Here is a 21,005-nt window from a genome sequence, read left to right on the forward strand (position 1 = left end):
GAGGGTAAAAGGACAGTGAAATACTTGTTGGTATGGTATACTCCTAGAGTCTAGATGTAAATGATCTCCTCCGTATAAGTGTAACGCTTTAATCTAAAAATAATACTTTCTGCATCACTTCTAATATGATCTGATTACAGCTGAATACAGCAGCTGGTCGTCTTTCAGCAAATTGGAAAACTGCTCTTTAACTGATAGTGCTAATGGAAATATGTGCTTTTTATATTTGGCTGGTGCACTTGAGCGGCAGTATATTGGTGGTTTCACTTTCTGTTCTGCGGACAGTATCGGTATATAAGAGCTACTTTTCATATAACTCTACATTTTTTTTGTAATGGCAGAAAAAACTTAGGTAAACTGCAAGATATTTTTAAACAAAACCAAACACTCTGGTGATCCCTCATTACCATCAGTGAATTAATCTTTCCAATGCTTTCTTCGTTTCAGGTGCAAAAGATACCATAACATTCAGTGACCCAACCCTACCTGTTCTACAGAGGTCAAGATCGCCATTGCTAACATTTGCTGACAAGCCACAACAAAATCAAGGACAGAGGCATGAAGGTGAGCATTTAGGATACAGAGGAACAATAGTGTAGGTTGACACTACACCTCTTATCAAATACAGTAAAAGCCAAGATTTCATCCTAGTATAGCAGATGGTAAAGATTCAGTGATCATAAAATTAAGTAAATCAATCACAACAAAAGGTGGTGGATCATCCCAGTTCAAACCGGCTTGGAGGGACTGATAAATGACTGTACAGTGGCTTGCACAGTGCTAGAGGTCCGGTTTTAGCAGCTCAAAGGAATTTTGATGCAACATAGTTGGATGCCATAGGAAAGCAACACATGGTACCCGTGTGAAAGCTGGCTCCCTCCTGCTGTTCCCCCTCTCCTTTACAGTGCATGGTATGAAAGCTGACTATGGAACTAGTCTTAGCGCTCTCCTACATTTAGACCTGATCTACACATGAAAGGCTCCTGATTGTGCCTGGCAAATTGAAATAAACCCCTGCAGTAGAGCAGTTGATTTTTCTTTTATATTCATGTATGCATTTTGTTAAAATCCTTTCCCAATCACAAACTCTAAGATAGTCTCTTAAAAGTCCAGCTCAGCTGTTTGGATGCTAAGCAGCAGGCTAATATTTCAGTGAAAACACTACTTTTCTTATTTTTTTGTGGTGGACAGGAAATAGATTTTGAGATTTGGCTATCAACATTTGGATAAGCTATGTAATGGCTCTAAGATTTTTGGCATGCCCAGATCTTATTCAGCCAGCCATGAAGCATTGTAAATGCTTTATTATATTAATTCCTCAAATTAAATAGATCATGGCTTCATTATCCATGTTATCAGATGATTGATAGCATGATTGATCACTTTTAGTCTTGATCAGCTGATTTTTTTTCTGTGCTAAAAATAGGAAATTAAACCATGTTTAACCATTCCTTCACCGAATATGTAAATCACAAATATTAATTTTTATTTTGAGCACTTAATCATTGGATTCAATTAAATCCTCAGTCACTGAAAGTATTTAGTTGATACCATTATGTTGTCTTCCCCTTGTTATTTATCATTGTTTGCAGGGCTGGTAGCACTGTACTAAGGTTGCCTGACACTTTCCATTATAAAACCTTCTATTTGCTTGCTTGTAATTTGCTGAACTCCAGCCATTTGGGTTGAAATTTTTCACGCTGGGTGTCTGCCTCAGCCTGAATTGTGTGTGGTTTTGGGTTTTTTTTTAATTTCAGCCACAACAGTTTGGATGTTTCTGAGCACAAGGCTCCACCCCTCCTCTGCTGTGAGCAAACCCCTGCAAAACTCATCCCCCTCTAATAGTCCACACAGAAGATGACAATCTAGTATTGCTGTCAGCTACTCTGTTAGCTCAAGTGGCAGAGGTCTGTGTGGTACAACCGAGTTTGGCCCCCTTGTGCATGGACTCTCTGATGCTCTCTTTAATTGCATAATCAGTTCCTTCTGAATTGTTTTTGTATAGTTATTCAATATGTGGATTTTGTTGTAATGGTACACTGAACATGCTTTTAAAAAATTTTAGAGAAGGAAATAGTTTTCTCTGCCCCTTCCATGCTGATGTCAAAAGTATGATTTTCCTTGATGTCATCCAGGAGAAATGTCGCAGGGTTAATTATATAACTTCATTATTGGAGAAAGGCTTATGGAAAGAGAAATTAATCTTAATTTAATGCCTAAAAGTGTCATTTTCTTGGGTCATTACTGATCTCTTGTGGCAGGAAATTTCATAACCCAAGGCCTTACATGGAGAAATATCTTCCCCTGAAAGTTTTGTCCTAGGTTCAATCAGCTATTATAACTAGGCCCTATCCAGTGAGAACTTCCAATGTTCTGATTGGTTCTGTTCTTTGAAGTGGGTCCAGAATGGGTTAAAAGAGCCTGGGTAGAATTCAACAGTTAAATTGTGCTCTGATCAATTTTTTTTACCATGATGGTGGTATTTTGCTAACTAGATCATCTTCTGCATGGCCTTCTTGGTCATGCCCCATGCATATAAATTCATATAACTTGTACTAGTATGACACTGTCCCATTTCTCTCTTAGCAAAACAGAAGGGAAAACAAGATGAAACTTATGCTGTTACAACAAAGTTGACAGTTCCAGAGGAAGCTGCTACAGTCTACGACAATTCCCAAGCAAACATAAATAACACTAACCAAAATAAGCCTTTTCATTCTTCATTACCCCAGTTTCCTTCTGAGGAGGAAGAAATAAACAAGCTTAGAAGTGAAATAATTAAATTGACAGAAGAACAGGCAGCTGCAGAACTGGAAGGGAGAAGAACAGAAAGTCTACCGGAGGGCCAGAGTACAATGGACCAATCAGAATTTAGCAGTTCATCTAAGGGAGAGTCCCCCTTATCCAGCCCTGACCCATTTGACCCTACAGAGCCATCAGACCCCAAGAATGAGCATGCATCTGAAAATTGGCTCCTGAAAGACAGTGATGAAATCTCAAAGAATGGCTGTGAAAATGTAAATGAGAGAGAGGGTAAAAATGGAAACACACTGGACACTGAAGGATGTGGAGAACTAATGGTTTCAACCTCAGACATAAGCAATATCTCTATAAACCCCCCTGAACCGGAGTGTGTCAAACAGTCTGATCCTGCTGAAAACTCTGAGTGTTTGGATAACAGCATGGCTTGTGGTATGAAATCCAAGATCTCAAGCTTCTCCCTGTCATCTTACAGTGGAAGTTGTGCTGCTGTGAATATGGGTAGTCACTGAATTAATCTGCCATAGAATTGTTTCTTACATCAGTCTGTCAGCATTTGTCTATTAAAAAGATGTTTTTCTATTAACATAGAATGTAGTCTACCAAAAAAAATGTAAATATATAAAATAGGAAGAACTTGAAAACGATGTGGGTTTTAATGATGTCTCTGGTATTTACAGTGATGGAAGTTTCTAGATAGACTGATATAATTGAGAAAAACGGGGCCTGGAGACCCACCATTATGCTTTATCATGTCAAGTCCTGGCTGGGTCTCCAAATCATGTATGTTCTTGTCCGGTGCACAGTGCCTACTGGAATGTATTTTAAGGGTTTCAAATAGTTTTTTTTCAGCAGATGAAAATTTGAAATGATGATAAACTGAAAAGGATCTAAAGGTGTATTTATTCTTTTGTTTATTTTTCTAAACTTGCATTCCCTCTGTACATACTTGCTGTAAGTGCATATTTAGAAAAGCAGCATTTGATCCCTACAAGAAGCAAAATGGTTTTGAAAAGCAGCCTTTGCACATGCACAGTTTCCACATCTTGAACCTCCATATCTTTTCTACATTCCTCTGAAGTTTTCCTACCCCAAATTCGCCCAAGAAAACAAAGGTGACATATGTCACAAAGTACTAAGGGCCCGTTTCAGCTGAAGCTCTTGAAGCTGCTCTATTAGAGGGAAAGCTCCCATGGAACCCAGAAATCATAGTAGGGGGCATAGCAAAGCTACCCAGGGGGAGGAGAACGTGTATATTACTCCCTTCCTATCATGCTCCGCTAGTGCCAATTCATTGGACTGTTTCTACATCTTAGGCTGGAGTAATCTGTGTGGGAGACATAGTGGATCTAGGCTCATCTGTTTTGATTAGATATAAAACAAAAATGTGGATCTGGAGTAGGGAGAACTCTTCTTTTCCTCCCCCAATTCACCCGTCTTTTGGATAGAGGTGGTGGTATTCTCTGGGCCACAGTCACCCCTTTACAATTCTTCCCAAGCGGATATGTAGTCAGCAAAAAATCCTTCTGGTGTTACAGTGGGGGGGCTTGCAGAGCAAACCCCCAGCTCTCCAGTGATGGAGCTGTGCCACTTTGCTCCTGTGAAGGCAGTGGCAAGGGAATACTAAATGCTGGAGTTCACAGCTGTTAGAGTTGGGGAGGCACTTCCTCTCCTCTTTTTAGAACAGGGAACAGTCTCTGCAGCTGCGGAGCTTCTATGGGCCAGCAGCCGTGGAGGCAATTTTTCTGCTGGCGTGGGACCTAATTGTCTGTAAACGTTCATTTCTCACTCCTAGAACTTGAAACCAATCAGAGAGAACTAAACCAGATTTAATAAACTACTACTAATAAAAAGGAAAATCCCTCCCAGATTGAGCCTTTGTTTGTCAAATATCTGCCAGCTGCAGATTTTTACAGCCCACTTGTCAGCAACTGAGAAACAGGGTTTGTATGAGCAGCACTGACAAACTCGTCTCTATATGGAAGCTGAACTAGCAGGTGCTGCCATAATTAAAGGTGTTTGATTCCATGAACAGTTCGTGCTTGGCAGGAGAAAGAATATATGTAATGGTTACATCTGAATGTGATGAATGATGGGAGGCTGAAAAATGTGACCTTGCCTCTTGTTTTCATGCATTCCCCCTAACACAAGGAAGCATGTTACCCTTTCTCTATTGTCTGTCTGCTCTGTCCCTTGCTGTGTGCAGGCAATAAAGCAATACTTGAATCACTTCTCTAAAATGCCTCTTTTCTATTTAAAGGGTTGGTGGCACACACCTATCAACAGCAGCCCCTTTAAAACCAGTTCTGCATTCAGATGCTTTGGTGGCATGCTACACTGCAAAGTTTAAGCTTTCTTCCCTTGCCCCAGTCATATTTATGTTCCTCAAAACCCAAAGACCAAGAGGAGCTGTTGCTGTTTATGGTAAAATAACTGATTACATTGACTCGGTTATTTATATGACCGCATTGGCCAGCATGAAGAAAAAGAAACATGCACTGAAATAATTGGAGATATTACAGGGATTTTTAATATTTAAAATGTTACCCTCCATATGTTTGTTCCAACGTGTGTATTTCTTTCCATCTTTCATCAAAGCTAAACACTAGAGAAATTCTGAATAAAAATGCAGCCAAAATTGAGGTTTACTTGGATTTTTAAAAAAATCCCTAAATGTCAGTGTTTGTATGTACATCTGAACTCTGAAGTGTTGGAGGTATGTATGTGCTTGAGTCGCCTCTCCTGTATATTGGTGTAAGGGCCTGAGGCAAAACTCCCTGAAGTCGATGGGAGTCTTTCCCTTGACTACAGTAGGCTTTGGATCAGTCATTAAATCAGGAGTAACACCACTGAAATCATTATGGTAATGGTGTAAAACTGGGGCAAGTCGGATAAGACTCAGGCTGACAGTTATCTTTAGCACATAAAACTGTCTTGTTTCTGTTCTGAGATGGCTGGCAGGTTGCTCTTTGGAAAGCCTCCTATAAATTAGATCCTTCTTTTGATTAATCTCCCCATCCCTCCCCACCTAAATTCCTCTTCTGTACCCTGGCAACCACTTGCTGATACAGTCTCTGGCTAGGAGGCTCCCTGCAGACCTCATTTCAGTACCACATCATTGGCCTCTCTACAGGGACTCCAATGCAATGCAGTTTGTGCCCTTTTCCACACGGGACTGTGTATCCTCCCAGCTGTGCTTTCAGCCATCATCCTTGGGCCTTGAGCCTTTACAGACTGAGACATGAGGCTTCAGTACAGTTCCAGACCACTCTTACAGTAAGATTTGTTTGTTGCAATAAAACACAATTGACTCTGACTGTTGGGGGTTTTATTTTCCTTTTACTGGTGCTGCTGTTACACTGGTATAACTGTTGTCTTTACTGGAATTACTCCTGATTTACACAAGGCTTGAGAAGCATCAGGCCTTCCACGTTGAGACCTACGTGCTCTCTCTGTAGGACTTTAAACCATGCTCCGTCAGGCACACACAACCATAAACCTTATCACTAGAGGGGATGGGGGCAAGGGGGCCGGAGAAAGAGTATACTTTTTAAATCCAAAGGTTTCAAAAACTGATTTTTAAGAATGCTGTTTCATTATTAGACCTGATGACTTCACTTATTCTATACCCTTGTATGGGAGACCAGTAGCAAATCAATGTCTTAACATGGAGAAATGAAAAAAGCCACAACACAGGACCCTTAAAATTAAATCTATTTCAAAAAGGTGTTCACTAAATCTTTAAAACATGAGTGTGTGAAAATGACAGATTAAGAATAATCTTTTAGAGCACTGCTTCCTTTCTAAGTACGACTAATTTTATGCAGGGGGCAGTCTGTATGATAAAGAAATGAGAATTTCTTTAATCCATATGAGCTCAGAAATGTATTTTAGAATCTTAAATGAGATTAATTTTAAAAAGATTAGGATTCTTTTGCCACCCACTGTTTCATAGTTTTATTTAAAGAAAGATATAGCTTTTATTTATTTGCAAGCCTTTCCTTTGTTGCAATCTACAGTCACCATGCAATATGACTCAACTATATATAAATATATATTGTCACCTGAAATAAAGACAAATTTCCTGATATTTATTTTGCTTTCTTTTCTCCCTTATTAATATGCGAAGAATGTTAATTATGCCTTAGTGTTGCATCAGTGGATCATGTATTAAATTCTGGTCATACTTTCTTTTTATAAAACAAGTTGTATAAAGATTTTATTCAATAACTTTTTTCAGTTTGTATAAAACAATCAAAATTGAAAGTCTTTTCTACTGTCACTTATTCCTTGCATTCTGAGCAGACTAACTTGCTATATGTATGGAAGATCACACTAAATACTCTTTTGTCTTGAAAATACATGTACATTTTCAAATTAATGTATTGACATTGTGTGAACAGCATTACACAGTTTTACCAGATGTGGGATCTAGTAGTAAGTTCTCCAAACATTTCTAGGCTATTTACTATTTTAAAAGAAAAAGCCAGAACAGTTTTGTAAGTCTACTTTCAAATGTAAACAATGTGACTCATCTACAGGCATATGGATAACTCAAACCAGTTAAGAGGCTTATACATGTTGGAGAATAAAACCTGCAACTATAAGTAGAGTAGTATAATGGATCTGAAGTTAAAAATAGAAATAATTTCTATATTCTCCTTGAATCTCAGGGGAAGGCTATTATCTAGGTCTACCAGGCTACCACACAAAGCAGTTGAAGGTATAGAAATCTTTACACCTTTCAGATATGTAGAAAAACACTCCATAGCATCTTAGCCAAAAAGCAGTTTCTCATTAACTTGTCTTTTCTTCTTTGTACCTCAGCTTGTGATGGCTCAAGAGATCCATTAGAGTGGACCAGCTTTTTCCAGATTTCATTAACTAAATGTTTTGCTAGTCTTACTATGTTGCACTAAACTTTTGAGCTGAATAAATGGGAGTCTTACATTTTTTTAAAAAGTACATTGCAATGTTGAGTTGATGCTGTTTTTATTAATCTGCTTACAGAAGGCAAAATCTCTATAAAGCAATATGCATTTCTTAGAGAGCAACAAGACACAGATCTAATGGAAACAGGAAAACTTTTCTGTGTTTCTCAGTGACCAACTGCATGGACTATATCTATTCTGTTCTACCGAGGCAATAGATGGCGTGTTGATCTTTAGTTAGGTCTGGTTGATTTGTGCTCGTTTGTGAGTCTCTTCTTCATCCTTTCCGTAACAGCAGGAAGTTTTTTCTCCCACAAGTTCTTGTCGCATACCCCAATGACACAGCAAGCTAGACGTCTGCCAGCATTCCCATTCTCCAAACTGGCTGTATTGTTGCCCTTGCCCATGTCATCTTCTTGCTCATGAATCACAACGGATCTCCCTATGATGGAGTATGGACCAAACAGAGTGGCGAGCAGATTTGGCTTGTGTTTCCTAATTTTGCCTTCCTTAGAGTAGAAGTTGCCAAAATCCCCAGGATGACGAGGATGGTTCACATTAAAAGGGTTATAGTGCCCTCCAGCAGAGTCGCAGCCGTTGCTAAGGTCTCCAAGCTTATGGATGTGAATAGCTCTGCCAGACGGATTGCTACCTGATGGAAACCCATCCAACTCAAAAGTAGCCTCTAGTTTTCCATTTGGGTAGGACTGTCTGAACAAGACTTGACCTGTCACCTGGGGCTTGTCAGCATCTAGTTTGGAGGAGGGCTTCACTTCACAAGTAGCATAACCTGTCCAGTTGGTCTTCTCACTGAACTGCGGGTAGAGTAAATTCTGCCACAGATCATTCACTTTTTTCTGTATGTCTTTCAGTGAACTGTCTTCTCTGGAATCAGCCTCCTCTACTCCCCTCACACCACCAGATGCAGAGAGGCCCAGGCTGATGGCCAGGTAAAGGAACAGAAACATGTTTGCAATTCCCAACCTGCAAAATACAAAGGGCTGCAAAGAGGAGAGGGAAAAAAGTGCCATTTTTTTTTATTTTAGCTGGAAGGAAGGAGTAACCCAATATGGCAAAAGGGAGGGACACACCATTAGCTTTTAATATTACCAAGCAAAACAGCTGAACAGTGTGGTGTGGTCACAACACGCACTCGGCTGATTTCTTAATCTCTGTACAGTGATCTGACTAACCTAGAATGCTCTCGTTCTATGCGATTTTTAAACATACACCAACTATCACTGTAAAAATATCAGCAATCAGGTCTATAATATCTTCCTGCTCCTTGCAGAAATCAAATCATCTGAAACTTTATTCAATCAAGCTTTGAATTAGTATTGAGAATTTTTTTCCTAAATAAAACCCCCCTTGGAAAATCTGCCAGAAGACTTTATTTTGGGCTATACTTTTACAGCCAGCTGATTATTAAAAACAATCCAGATGTTGCCTACCTTTTCAAAGATTTTCCAGTCTCTGCTTGCAAGCAATGCGTAATGATCAGCCCAAATTCCAGACCTCTCTGCAGTTGAGGCTTATGAGAGCTGCTTGTTTATGTAAAAGTTGGGTAACCAGCTTGTGGGAGTGGCCAATAGAACTCTGGGGAGAGAGGAGGAAAAAGTGTTTAACTGGTAACTTTTTAGAAAGGATAACATTTTGTCCCCTTTTCCTGAGTCGGTACAGCAAACTGGCTCTGAGTCCTCACTCACTTTCCGAAAAAACCCACATTGTTAGCAAGCTTTTAAATTAATCTTCCCTTCATGTGTTTGTCTAAAGCAAATGACCATCTTGCAGTGAGGTGGGGGGAAAGGGGAGGAAGAGAATTTTATCAGGGTACAGTCATCTTTGTTTAGACAGTTCTCCCACTTAAATCTCAGTTATCATGGAGATTTTGCTAGATGTTGCATTTTATTTCATTAGAAATAATTTTAGCAACTGCCTTGATATTCTGTTATGATTTACATGGACACATACCGAGCTGCTGTGATTACAAAATCTGAAAGGCACAAAAAGCTTTGCAAAGAACTTTAAAGAACAACTTTATGCCCCTATAAAAATTGCGAGAGGGTTGCCTCCCTGCAATCCCATTCTTGCCAGGCTGTTCGCTTTGTTGCAGTGGGTTATTGTGGAAGTGATTAATTCTTTTCACAGTGTGTGTTTTGGGTGAGTATTTCTACAGCAATGTAGTGTCAGACTTAGGCACGTAATGAGATTGTTGTCCAGAAGCTGACTGAAGAGCATAGATCAATCTATAATGCACACGTTTACTGTGGGCCTTTGAATTAAGAAATGCCTGCTCTTGGCAGGACTGTTGCATTAATGGTAGCATTTTTTTCAGTGCCATGCAGGAGAGCTGACTTCGATTAGGAATCCTAATCTTTGAGCCTAACAGAGCTGGAATTGCTGCAGAGATGGAGTGGCTCTCATTACACAAGGAAAACTTTTCAGCCTTCTCTATACTATAAAATTGTTGAGGAAAAAAGTTCCTACCAGTTCAGTTGCACCAGTAGTGGTAATGAAGAGTGGGTGAGGGGGTTGGGGGTGGAAGATATTGGCATCTTCTGGAATTAACGCTTAGATAATTCTTATGGAACATACTCTAGATTAATGGTTCCAAACCTTGGGTGTGCAACTCCCTTGGGAGAGCACCAAAGATTACAGGGGTCCATGGAGTGTCAGTAAGATTGAGGTCATTTAGCCCTCTGAGCTGCCCCTGCCAGGTACCTGGCCAGAGTGGAGCAGCCCCACACCGGTGAGGGTCTGGAGCAGCCCTGGCCAGCTTGTCAGCACCTGCCACCTCCACTACCTTCAGTCCATGAAGGATGGGAAAAGGCAAGGCCACACGGAGCGTGCGGTGGCGGCTGCGCCGGGAAAGGCTTAGCTTCTTACTCAGGTAAGAGTAATTTATTATTTATGTAATTTAGTGTTGTTATATGTGTTTATAGGGGTTATATGTATTTATAGCCGGTGAAGGGGTGGGCTGGGGGTGAGGTACTGGGTGCACGTGTTTTGCCTAGTGTTAACTAGTGGGGCTTTCACTTAAAAAGGTTGGGAACCACTGCTCTAGATGCAGCTTACAGTCAGACCCACCTTACTGGAGAGCTGATTTTTATCTGGGGAAGAAGCTCAGAGGAAGGATGGTCTAGACTCTAGCAATTAGGACACTAGCCTAGGATTTGAGAGACCTGGGTTATGAGGTATTTGGGTACTATGGGAATGGGAGCTACCCAATGGCCTTAGGTAGAAGCGATGATAGATTTATAGTCTTAGGTGGGTACAGTCTGAGCACAGGATTGTGAGACAGGAACATCTGGGTTGTGATCCTAGTTCTGACACTGCCTCCTTCAGTAGCCTTGTCCAAGTCAATTAATCAACAGTTTCCTATCTGTAACATGGAATTAATATGTAATTACAACACAGTGGTGGAGTGAAACTAATTGAAGGTAGTTTCTAAGACATTTTGAAGAGGTGAAGTGCTCTGTTGCAAAGTCAAGTTGTTTAAGACCAGAAAAGTCAAAAGGTTGAGGGAGGTCAGGAATGCATTTCACAGCTACTGAAGTTGTAAAAATGGGCAATTTCAACGTAAAGATATAGTTACTGAACATCTCATTGTGACAGAGTGCACCACCTCACCGCTTGTCTGGCGTCTCCTCCTGGTCACTCTGGGGATTAGCTCTCGAGGTCAACACCCCCTTCCCATGGTTGTATGCCGTCCTGCCATCATTCTCTCTCAGGTCTGCAGCTCCTCTCTTGTCCCAGGAACTGCAGTATTTTTGTGACTCAGCCCTTTGGCCAGGTCCCTCAGCGTTCCCTTCTTCTGGGGTCCAAATCCTCTGTCATTCCTACTGTGACCCAGGCAGTCTTCCCATTTACTGCTCCACCGGTTTAAGCCACACCCTCAGTAGCTGGTAAGGGATCCCAGGCCCACCCACTACTCCAGGTTCCAGTTCAGGGACCCTACACCCAGCAGTTGTGAGCTTTCCTCACTGCTCCTTCCTTAGGCTGCTTCCTACCTCTCCTGGTTCCCCTCCTCTATCAGGGTGTGCCAGCCTAAAGGCTCTTCCCAGGGTGTGACTGCCCTATCCTAGCAGCTGCTGCCCCTGTCTGTTGACAGCTTCCTGGCTTTATAAGTTTCCCCTTTTCCTGCACAGCTGAACTTGCTTGCAGTCAATTCCTTGCTCCCTGGCTCTTCCTCAAGCTGCAGCCTGTGGAGTTAATAGGGCTACCTGACCACCTTAACCCTTTCTAGTCCTGTGTGGGGTAGGCATCCCATCAAGATATGGTTTGAAGAAACTATTTCTCAGCAGCAGAAGGAATTTACTTTGGGTACAGCTTGTTCTAGAATACACAGGAGGTTGAGGTTCTTTGGCATGCGTATGCAGGAATGCACATGAGTTAGCTGAGCTGCTAAGTAATGGCGGTGGTAATTAAGTTGGACATCCTTGCAGAGGGATTCATATCCCAAGACTTAGTGCTCTGACACTTAACTTTCACCTTAAAATGGTTTATAACTAACTCATCCCAAGTAAAGAAATTAGGGTCAGATTCTCAGTTGCTGTAAATCAGCATGGCTCCATTGATTTCACTGCTGTACATGGGCTTATACCAGCTAAGGAGCTGCCCCTAAAAGGAAACTGAAAGAGCTAATAGCACGAGGAGAAAAGTTTTCTTGATGTACCTTACAAATGGGAAGAATGCTGGAGGCCAGCAGGGCATAAAGAGGGCAATCAAAGAGACTTTGTTTCGCTGCACTCTAAATGATGTTTTCCCAATGTTCTTCACTTCAGAGAATCGAGTGGAAATACCTAACCCTGGGCTACTATCAGTCTTTTTGTTTTAAAAGGACTGAAGAACTCAAGAAATTAAATTGCCATAAGTTACTAAGATGAGCTGGCATTCTGAAAAATCTAAATAGCTAAGTACTAACAATATGTATCATTAAAGACTGCTGCTTTCCTGGTGGCCCATGGTATGCTTTTCTTTATTAAATAGGGGGGCTGAGGTAGTGTAATTTGCTAATGACCTCTCTTTAGGTTAGTCAACAAGGCATGGGAGGGGAGAGCAGACAGACTTAACACTGCACTCTTCTGGTGTAGCAGTTCCCATGGTGCTTGCCTTTTTTTTTTTTTGTTTAAACAGGGCCCGAATCCTTACTTGGGCAAAGTCTGTTTCAGTGAAGAGACCACTGAAGTCAGTGGAGGATTTAGCCTGAGTACGAGAGGCTGAGTGGTGCCCTGAAAGTAAAATCCCCTGGTTGTGATACAATATGTAAACGGGTTGGATAATTGATTGATTTTTGCTTTTTTTAAAATGTAAGTAAAACCAAGGACTCCAACTCCAAACTCCTGCGCTACAGCATGATATTGCAGGAATTTGATATGGAAATGGTGCGTGTTAAGTGGAAGAAGAAGAACAGGGATCAGATGTGGCCATGGTGCTCTTGCGCTAGAATTAACTCTTGCATGAAGGTGGGACTTAGGTCTGCTTCTGTCTTTTTGGGCCCAGATGGTGCGGCTGCCTGCTTTACTCTGTTTCTGGCTGAGAATGGAGCAATTCTGAGAGCAAGCTGGTTGAGGTTTGATCCAGCTACAGTAGATGATGATAGTTGTGTGAGGAAAGCAAACAGAAGATCTTTTGAAGCTTAGGCCACTCCTGGGTCAGCCCACGCCCAGCCTCCTGTGAGTAATCGGTCCTGGCCTAGTGAAGGAGAGCTTCTGGCCAGCCACTCATGGGATAGACCCCCAGCAAACAACCCCTTTCCTAGCTGCAACCCCGGGAACTGTTGGTGCTGTACACTGCACCCTGCAAGCTCGTTTACCTTTGTCCATCAATTTATCAAAGAGATTGATATGTACCAGCTCTGTCACTCTGAATGAGGTCTCTGAACACACTCACTCCATATACACTGTTTTAGATAAAACAAACGAATAAGTTTGACTACAGCAAGATTTTAAGTGAATATAAATCAGATTAATATAAATCAAGAGATTAATAATGCATCAGGGAGTTGGTCACAATTAACTAAAAGATAACTCGCATCCTAAACTCATTTACAGAACTGCAGGAGGGTTAGCCGGTGGCTAATCCGGAGGCAGTAAATGGGGCTCCTTTCTCCTGGATAGGGCATCGGCTACAACATTCTTCTTCCACTTAACATGCACCATTTCCATGTCAAATTCCTGCAATATCATGCTGTAGCGCAGGAGTTTGGAGTTGGAGTCCTTGGTTTTACTTAGCCAGATTAGGGGGAATGATCCGGCAGGAGCCTAAATTTCCTATTGAACAGATATGGCCTTAATTGCTTAACTGTCCATACTATGGCATAATAGTCCTTTTCTACAACCCAATAGTTCTGCTCAGTTGGAGTCAGCTTCTTGCTTAGAAAAGCAATTGAATGTTTCTTGCCATTTTCCCCCTGACTGCATCAACACAGCATCTAATCCAGTATCGGAGGCGTCCGTGCACAGCTCAAACATCTTGTCAAAGTCTGGGCTAGCTAGGATAGGCCCCACTGATCAGATTTTCTTCCCCTTATCAAATGCCCCCGGCAGGTCTCAGTCCAGTCAACCCTGTTTGGCTTATTCTTTCTACGCAAATTTGTGATCTGGGACACAATATCACTGAACCCACACACAAACCTTCTGCAATAATTTGAAAGACTGAACCTGCTTTTTAGTTTGGGGTACAGGCCATTTACCTTTAAAGGGTCAGAGGAGATTTGGCCTCCCCCGACCCAGTATCCAAAATAGGGCACTTTGTTCTGCCCCAACTTTACACTGAGAGGCTTTTATGGTCAGGCCTGTCTCCTTGAGCTTTGACAGCATGGTTCCCCAGGTGTTCCTTGTGGTCAGCCCAAGTATTGCTGAGTACAGCAAAGTTATCCACATATGCCCCTACAAAGCTTTGCAACCCGTTCAGTACCCGATTAACTATCCTTTGAAAACTAGTGCCCGCACTGATTAAATCGAAGGGCATGGGGAACTCATCAGGCACTGTAACAGCATTAAGTTTCCTGTAATCAACACAAAACCTTAGTGTTGTCCTTTTTTGGGACCAGGACCACAGGTGATGCCCAAGAGCTGTCAGACTCTCTGATTACCCCCAGTTCTAGCATATTTTGTACCTCTGCCTTAATTTGCTCCTGTACCTGGCCAGTGGCCCGGTAGGGTCTTCTGGGAGGGGGTGGTGGCCTGTATGTGATGATCTTATGGCTCAGCAGGGGTGTTTTCCCTGGCTTATTGGAAAAGACTTCTTTGTGTTCCTGCAGCGCCAACATCACTTCCTCCCTCTCGCTTGGGGTCAAATCACTGCAGATGCCAATATCCTGAAGGGTTGAGTCACTGTGGCATTCTGCCGACAGATTAATGAAGCCTGATGCTTCAGCTTTCTCTTCTGCACAGCAGATCATGTTTACCATGGCCTCCCTGCTGTGATAAGCCTTAAGCCTATTAACATGTACCAACTGGGGAACAGCGTTGTCCTGGGGTTCCTTAATGGAGTATGTGTCCTCAGACATCACCCCTGTTGCCTCATAAGGCCCTTCCCATATATTTTGCATCTTACATGTCCTCATAGGGTTCAGCGCCAGGACCCCCATTACAAAAGAGCATTTACAAGTATTTTTATCATACTACGCCTTTTGTTTTGCCTGACTGTTTTCAAGGTTCACCTGGACCATATCCATCATATCTTTCAACTCCCTCCTGAACTTCTGCACCTATTCAGTCACCAGCCCTTCCCTTAACTCTGTGCCTCCCTCCCAGGAGTCTCTAATGAGGTCTAGGGGGCCCCTCACCTTCCTCCCATATAGAAGATCAAATGGGGAAAATCCTGTTGACTCCTGAGGCACCTCTTTGTATGCAAACAACAGGAATGGCAATAATTCACCCCAGTTTTGTCCCCTCTTGCCTGCATACATCCCTAGCATGGATTTTAGGGTCCCATTAAATCTCTCTACCAATCTGTTGGTTTCTGGGTGATATGGGTCAGTCTTCAATTGCTTTACCCCCACGCACCCTCCACAGCTTGGTGAACAGCCGCGACACAAAGTTTGACCCATGGTCAGGCAGAATCTCTTTGGGGAAACCCAGACAGCCACCGCCTTAGGGTACCTGGTGACAAAATCCACCACCACCAAAATATACCCCCTACGTGTGGGACATGGCATAGGGCCCACAATGTCCATTGCTACCCTTGCAAACGCCTCCTGTGTTATGGTCAAAGGACACAGGGCGATTTTCTAAGGCCTTACAGGCCTTTTCCTTTTTTGGCAGAGCTCACAAGACCTGCAATAGCTCCTCACATCATTCTGTATCCCTGGCCAGTATAAGTTTTTCTTCAATCTGTCATAGGATCTTTGGGCCCCCAAGTGTCCAGCAAAAGGGCAATCATGTGCCAATAGCATTAATTCACTACGGTGCTGGGTGGGCACAATTAATTGTTTATAGGGTTGCCTGGGGCTTCTGTTCTTTCCCACAGGGGCTTCCCTATACAATCGCCCATCCTCTTCAAAGAACCTTTCCCTGTTCTCCCTCTCCAGGGTTACCCCTGAGACACATTTCCTAATGTTCTCCAAAGTGGCATTTGCTCTCTGCTCATCTGCAAAGCGTCAGCAGCTGGCGTCAGGGTCTGCTCCCTCAGTGACAGGGGTCACTTCCCTCCCCTCTGGCGGGCAGGGGCCAGCACCAGCCCTTCCCCCAGCAGGAGATGTGCCAGCCTCCTCAACGGTAGTTCCGTGGAATACCATGCTGGGGGCCTCACCTCCCTCCCCTGGGCCCCCAGCATGGTATTCCCAGTCGCTGCAGGTCACCATACTGACAGCCTTAGCCATCTGAGGGAAGTCGTTCCCAATCAGCATTTCAGTGGGGATCTCATCCAGTGCCCCCACCTGTAAACTGCCCTCTAAGCCTTCACACTGTATTTTCACCCTAGCCACGGGTACACAAAACCTACCCCCTCCCACTACTTGGATCCATGCTTCCTGGCCAGGTAGCGTGTTGCTCTCTAGGACCCAGCCTGGCCTGACCAGAGAGAGTTGTGCCCCCAACCAGCCTACAGCCTCCTTGCCATTTATCTTGATATCTTTGATAAACTCCTTGTCCCCCCCTTCATCACCAGCCCCCACAAAGCCTGTCATGTAAACAGTGGGTACTTCTGGAGTTTCAGGTGCTAGGATCACTGCATTCAGGTGGGCTGGGGGAGGAATTAACCCCTTTCAGCCCCAGGCACTGATTTTTCAAATGCTCCATGGAGTTGCAATTGTAACACTTCCCCGGACACTCATCTTTCATATATGAGTTATATTGGATCTTTCTAGATGAGACAGGGCTTCTGGGACATCTTCCTTCCCAGCCCCCCACCTTTTTCACAGGGGTAAAATGGGATCCCCCTTTGGAACTGGGTTTCTGTCCCTCCTTCTGAGGCTTATGGCCCATAGACATCTGTGCTTGCTCAAAGGCGTTTGCCATTGCAGCCATGTCTCTCACAGATTTCAGATTCTTATCCCACAGGCCATTCCTCACATCAGCCATACATATGCTCAGAAATCGCTCTCGTGCTATGAGGTCAAAGATCTGGTCATACTTGTTGACACCCTTTCCCTTGATCCACTTCTTCAATAAATCACATAATTTACAAGCACATTTGCTCGGAGTCATGCCTGTATCCCGCTCAAGACTCCTAAATTTCATTCTATACACTTCAGGTGTAATCTGAAACCTTTGCAAGACAGCTCTCTTAAATGCATCATACCTTAAAGCCTCCTCAATTCGCATCTCATTAAACACAGACACAGCTTTGCCCAACAGCTTTGCTATGAGAGTGGGAACTTTCTGCTCCTCAGGAATCTTGTGCACTGCACAGAGCTTTTCAAAAGTAGTGAAGTTCTTGATGCAGTCTCTCTCTATAAGCAGGACACAGTTTATTAAAGCTGGGCGCTTTAGGCGTGGAAGGAGACGCGGGGGATGTAGGAATACCTGGGATGTTCCCATGTTTCTCCAACATCTCCAGCTGGTATTTTCTCTCTCTTTTTCTTTGTTCTCCATGATTCTCTGGTGGGCTCTTTCTTCAGCTTCTTTGGCTTTCTCCGCTGCAGCAAAAGACAATTCTTGCTGCTTTAACTCCAAGGCATGCTGGTGGGCAACTTCCTCAGTTTCCTGGAGGCGCCAGTGTGCCGCTTCCTCAGTTTCCCTGGCCTCAGCTGCTTCTTTAAGCTTAATTTCTGCTTGCCACTTTTGGAACTCACGTTCTCTCTCTTTCTCTTGGGCTTGTAGCTAAGTGATCTCCAATTTTGCAGCTGCTTCATTTGCCATATAGCTTTACGCCAGTGCGTAAGGGGTTCCCTGAAGGCCATATCTGCAGAAGCACAAAAAACAATATACAGAAGAATGATCATTAGTGCACTCACTGCATCGAATAATTACAGTAAAATGCACTTTTAAAATATGAATCAGTTTCTCACTGTCCCTTGGCAAGCACACAGCTCAGTGAATGCCCTGAATATAGTAAGTGTGGTCCAGGGGAGGGAAATGCTCAAGATGGGGCACAGGGTCTTGGCTGTTTTTTAAGGGGATTACTGCAGGTGAGAAGGCACCAAAATGTAAATTCTGCCACCGTTTTCCACAGGCAGGGATCATTGAAGCCGATATCTCACTCTTGAAAGTAAGCAAGGATGCAGCTCCTGCAGGCGTGCAGCTTCAGATTGCGTCCCTATGCCACTCGCCTGTGTGCCACTTTGGTCCCCGCACAAATGATTGTCAATTGGTGTGGGAAAGTTTCCTACAATGCGGGAAGGATCTCTGCCAAGGAATCTTCTGCAGAGGATTGGCGAGTACCTCTGGGAGAGCTTCCTAGAGATCTCTGCCTGAAGGATTCCTGTGAAATCTCAGTGTTAACGGCATTAACACACTTTTCCACTGCACTGCCTAGCTCCACAGGGGAATGTGAAGCGCACAGAAACACAGCTAGTCTTGCACATTTCTATCCCTTCCCCCATTTCTAGAATATAACAAAGCAAAGGACAGTTCTTCCTCATGTAAATGAACAGCATCAACTCAAAAAGATCACTTACCAGAGCTCCCCCTCCTTCATCATGCGTGCCAGAGATGGAGTGTTGTGACTGGCTCGAATCCTCCTGGGTCAAGAAGAGGTCCTGACTTGCGACCGTATCGGATGACCCTGTTGCCTGTCCCATCTCATCCTCCAACTCAGCCTCCTAGTCCATGACTTCATTCTCTGGATTGAGTCCGCTGTCTCCAGCCCTTCCCCGCAAAGTATCCACGGGGCTCTTGGCAGTGGAGGTGGCGCTGCTGCCAAGGGTGGCATCCAGCTCATTATGAAGTGGCAGGTCTTCAGCACAGCACCACAGTGACTGTCTGACTACCTAGCCTTCTGGTACACCTGCCTCGGCTCCTTTATCTGTGTACGGCACTGATGTGTGTTCCATCTGTAGCCCTTCTCCAACATGCCATGAGAAATCTGACCAGAGGTATCAAAGTTCCTATGGCTGGAGTGGAGCTGGGACTGTACAACCTTCTCTCTCCATATACTCAGCAGATCCAATAGCTCCAGTGTGTTCCAAATGGGAGATCATTTGCTGCGTGGAGCTGCCATGTTCAGATGGGAAGATATGATGTTAGCTCTCCACGTTGAGCAAACAGGAAGTGGGATTTCAAAAACTCCCAGGCCTTTAAAGGGGAGGGGTGGGTGCCTGTGTACCTGGGTGCAGGGCAGCGGGGTTCGAACTGCTGACCAGAGTGGTCAGGATGGGCATTATTTGACATCTCCTGTAGGCCATTTACGGCAACATAACCATGCGCAGTGTCTATATTGACACTTCGTCAATATAACTTTCCACAAAAAGCTCTGCCTCTCATTGAGGTGGTGTTATTTTGTCAGCAAATCAGAATTTTCTCAGTAGAAGGAGCATTGTGGTATATACACCTCTTTTGTTTTGGCAACAAAAGCTAACTTTTGTCAACAAAACTCTGTGGTATAGCCAAGGCCTTAATCCGGACCTTCCCTCTGAGGGCATGTACCTGACTTTGGTTGTTATGTTCCCAATTTGGGCATCTGCTTAGATTCAAAGTTACTGTTGGATAGTAACATTGAATCAACTGGTTGTGTACAATGACACGTATTTCTGTATAGAGTAGAACCTCAAAGATATGAATACCAGAATTACGAACTGACCAGTCAACCGAACACCCTGTGAAATTGGAAGTAAGCAATCAGGCAGCAGCAGGGAAGGGGGAAAGAAAGCAAACATGGTGCCTGTATTGCAAGGTCGGCACGCAGAGCAGAAACAGCCTGGCGTCTGCACTGTTTCTGTAAGCCAAGGCCACTGTTTCACCCCCTCCCATCCCACCCCACTGGGAGGGGGAAGCTGTTTGCGTGCGCACACACACATGTGCACGCATCCCCACCCCTTCTGGAGCCTGGGAAAGAAAGTTCCTTCTTGATGTTGCTGCGAGCTACAAGGAACTGAAGGTTGCAGCCTAAGCCTGGCCTGGAGCTGGAGTGGGAGTCAGCTGTGCTCTGGAGGAGTTCTAAAGGGCTCCAGCCTATGCACCGATGCGGCTCAAGCTTTGCCTGTGGCTGCACTCCTAGATCCTGCCAGCACCTCTGGGAGTGCAAGGGGCAGGGAAGGGAGGGGCGCTGGCAGCCGGCTGGCACCAACCCCCTGCCACATGCTGCCTCTGGAGCTCGGCAAGCAGTGCACTGAGCAGGGCAAGCCCTGGGGAGAGGCAGCTGAGGGCTGGGGCTTGTAGTACTAAGGGTGCGGGACAGGCCCCCCCAGTTCAGTCCAAAGGCAAGAAACAGAAATAGGGCAGGGAGCTGCTTTCAAACCAGGCAGTGCTGCCAGGTGCTACCCTTTGCAGCGATCTCTCTCAGCCGCAGCTGGAAGACACTGACTGCAGAGTACTGTCCCGTAATGTTTTGTTCAGAGTTACGAACAACCTCCATTCCTGAGGTGTTCGGATCTTTGAGGTTCCACTGTAATAACAAGTAAGGTCTTTTATGAAAGCATACCATGTTCTAAACCTGATGGTCCTTAGGAGATCTGTATCCGGCTATGGTTATGAATGGAAGCATGCATCTATGTATAGGACATTGTCACTGTAACTAGTGTGCAACTACAGCATCACCTCACAGCAGTTCAGGGAAGCAATCAGGGAGCAGGACCTCCCAGGCTAGCTGTTAGCTTGGTGCTTGGAGTTAAGTTGCTTGTATTGTACAACTCAGGGAAAATATGGCAGCTCATTAAAGTTAATGGAAAGACATTTAAACCGAAAAGGAAACTTCAGTTTTGGAAAACTA

General features: G+C 43.9%; 2 protein-coding genes across 3 annotated transcripts in view; one reads left to right on the forward strand and one right to left on the reverse strand.

The window, feature by feature from the left end:
- CCDC149 (coiled-coil domain containing 149) overlaps positions 1-4,986 on the forward strand; it is a 74,409-nt gene extending 69,423 nt beyond the window's left edge. Inside the window, exons 11-12 of the mRNA XM_067562564.1 lie at positions 448-564; positions 2,587-4,986. Coding sequence (XP_067418665.1) covers positions 448-564; positions 2,587-3,272 — 803 coding nt within the window. The 3' untranslated portion in view covers positions 3,273-4,986. The remainder of the gene's footprint in view (positions 1-447; positions 565-2,586) is intronic.
- Positions 4,987-6,087: 1,101 nt separating this feature from the next.
- SOD3 (superoxide dismutase 3) lies at positions 6,088-9,256 on the reverse strand. 2 transcript variants are annotated; one of them, XM_067562566.1, is made up of 2 exons: positions 9,143-9,256; positions 6,088-8,675 (listed from the first exon to the last, which is right to left on the reverse strand). In XM_067562566.1, the coding sequence occupies exon 2, from the start codon at positions 8,657-8,659 to the stop codon at positions 7,925-7,927; it is 735 nt and encodes a 244-aa protein (XP_067418667.1). In that variant the 5' UTR covers positions 8,660-8,675; positions 9,143-9,256; the 3' UTR covers positions 6,088-7,924. The 2 variants fall into 2 exon arrangements, with proteins under 2 accessions (XP_067418667.1, XP_067418666.1); XM_067562565.1 differs by having other exon boundaries at positions 6,088-8,692; positions 9,143-9,254.
- Between the last annotated feature and the right edge of the window lie 11,749 nt (positions 9,257-21,005).

Source organism: Emydura macquarii, unplaced genomic scaffold, assembly GCF_026122565.2.
Source record: "Emydura macquarii macquarii isolate MOO-44397 ecotype Brisbane River unplaced genomic scaffold, CSIRO-AGI_Emac_v2 contig_2448, whole genome shotgun sequence".
In the NCBI taxonomy this organism is placed as follows: Eukaryota; Metazoa; Chordata; order Testudines; family Chelidae; genus Emydura; species Emydura macquarii.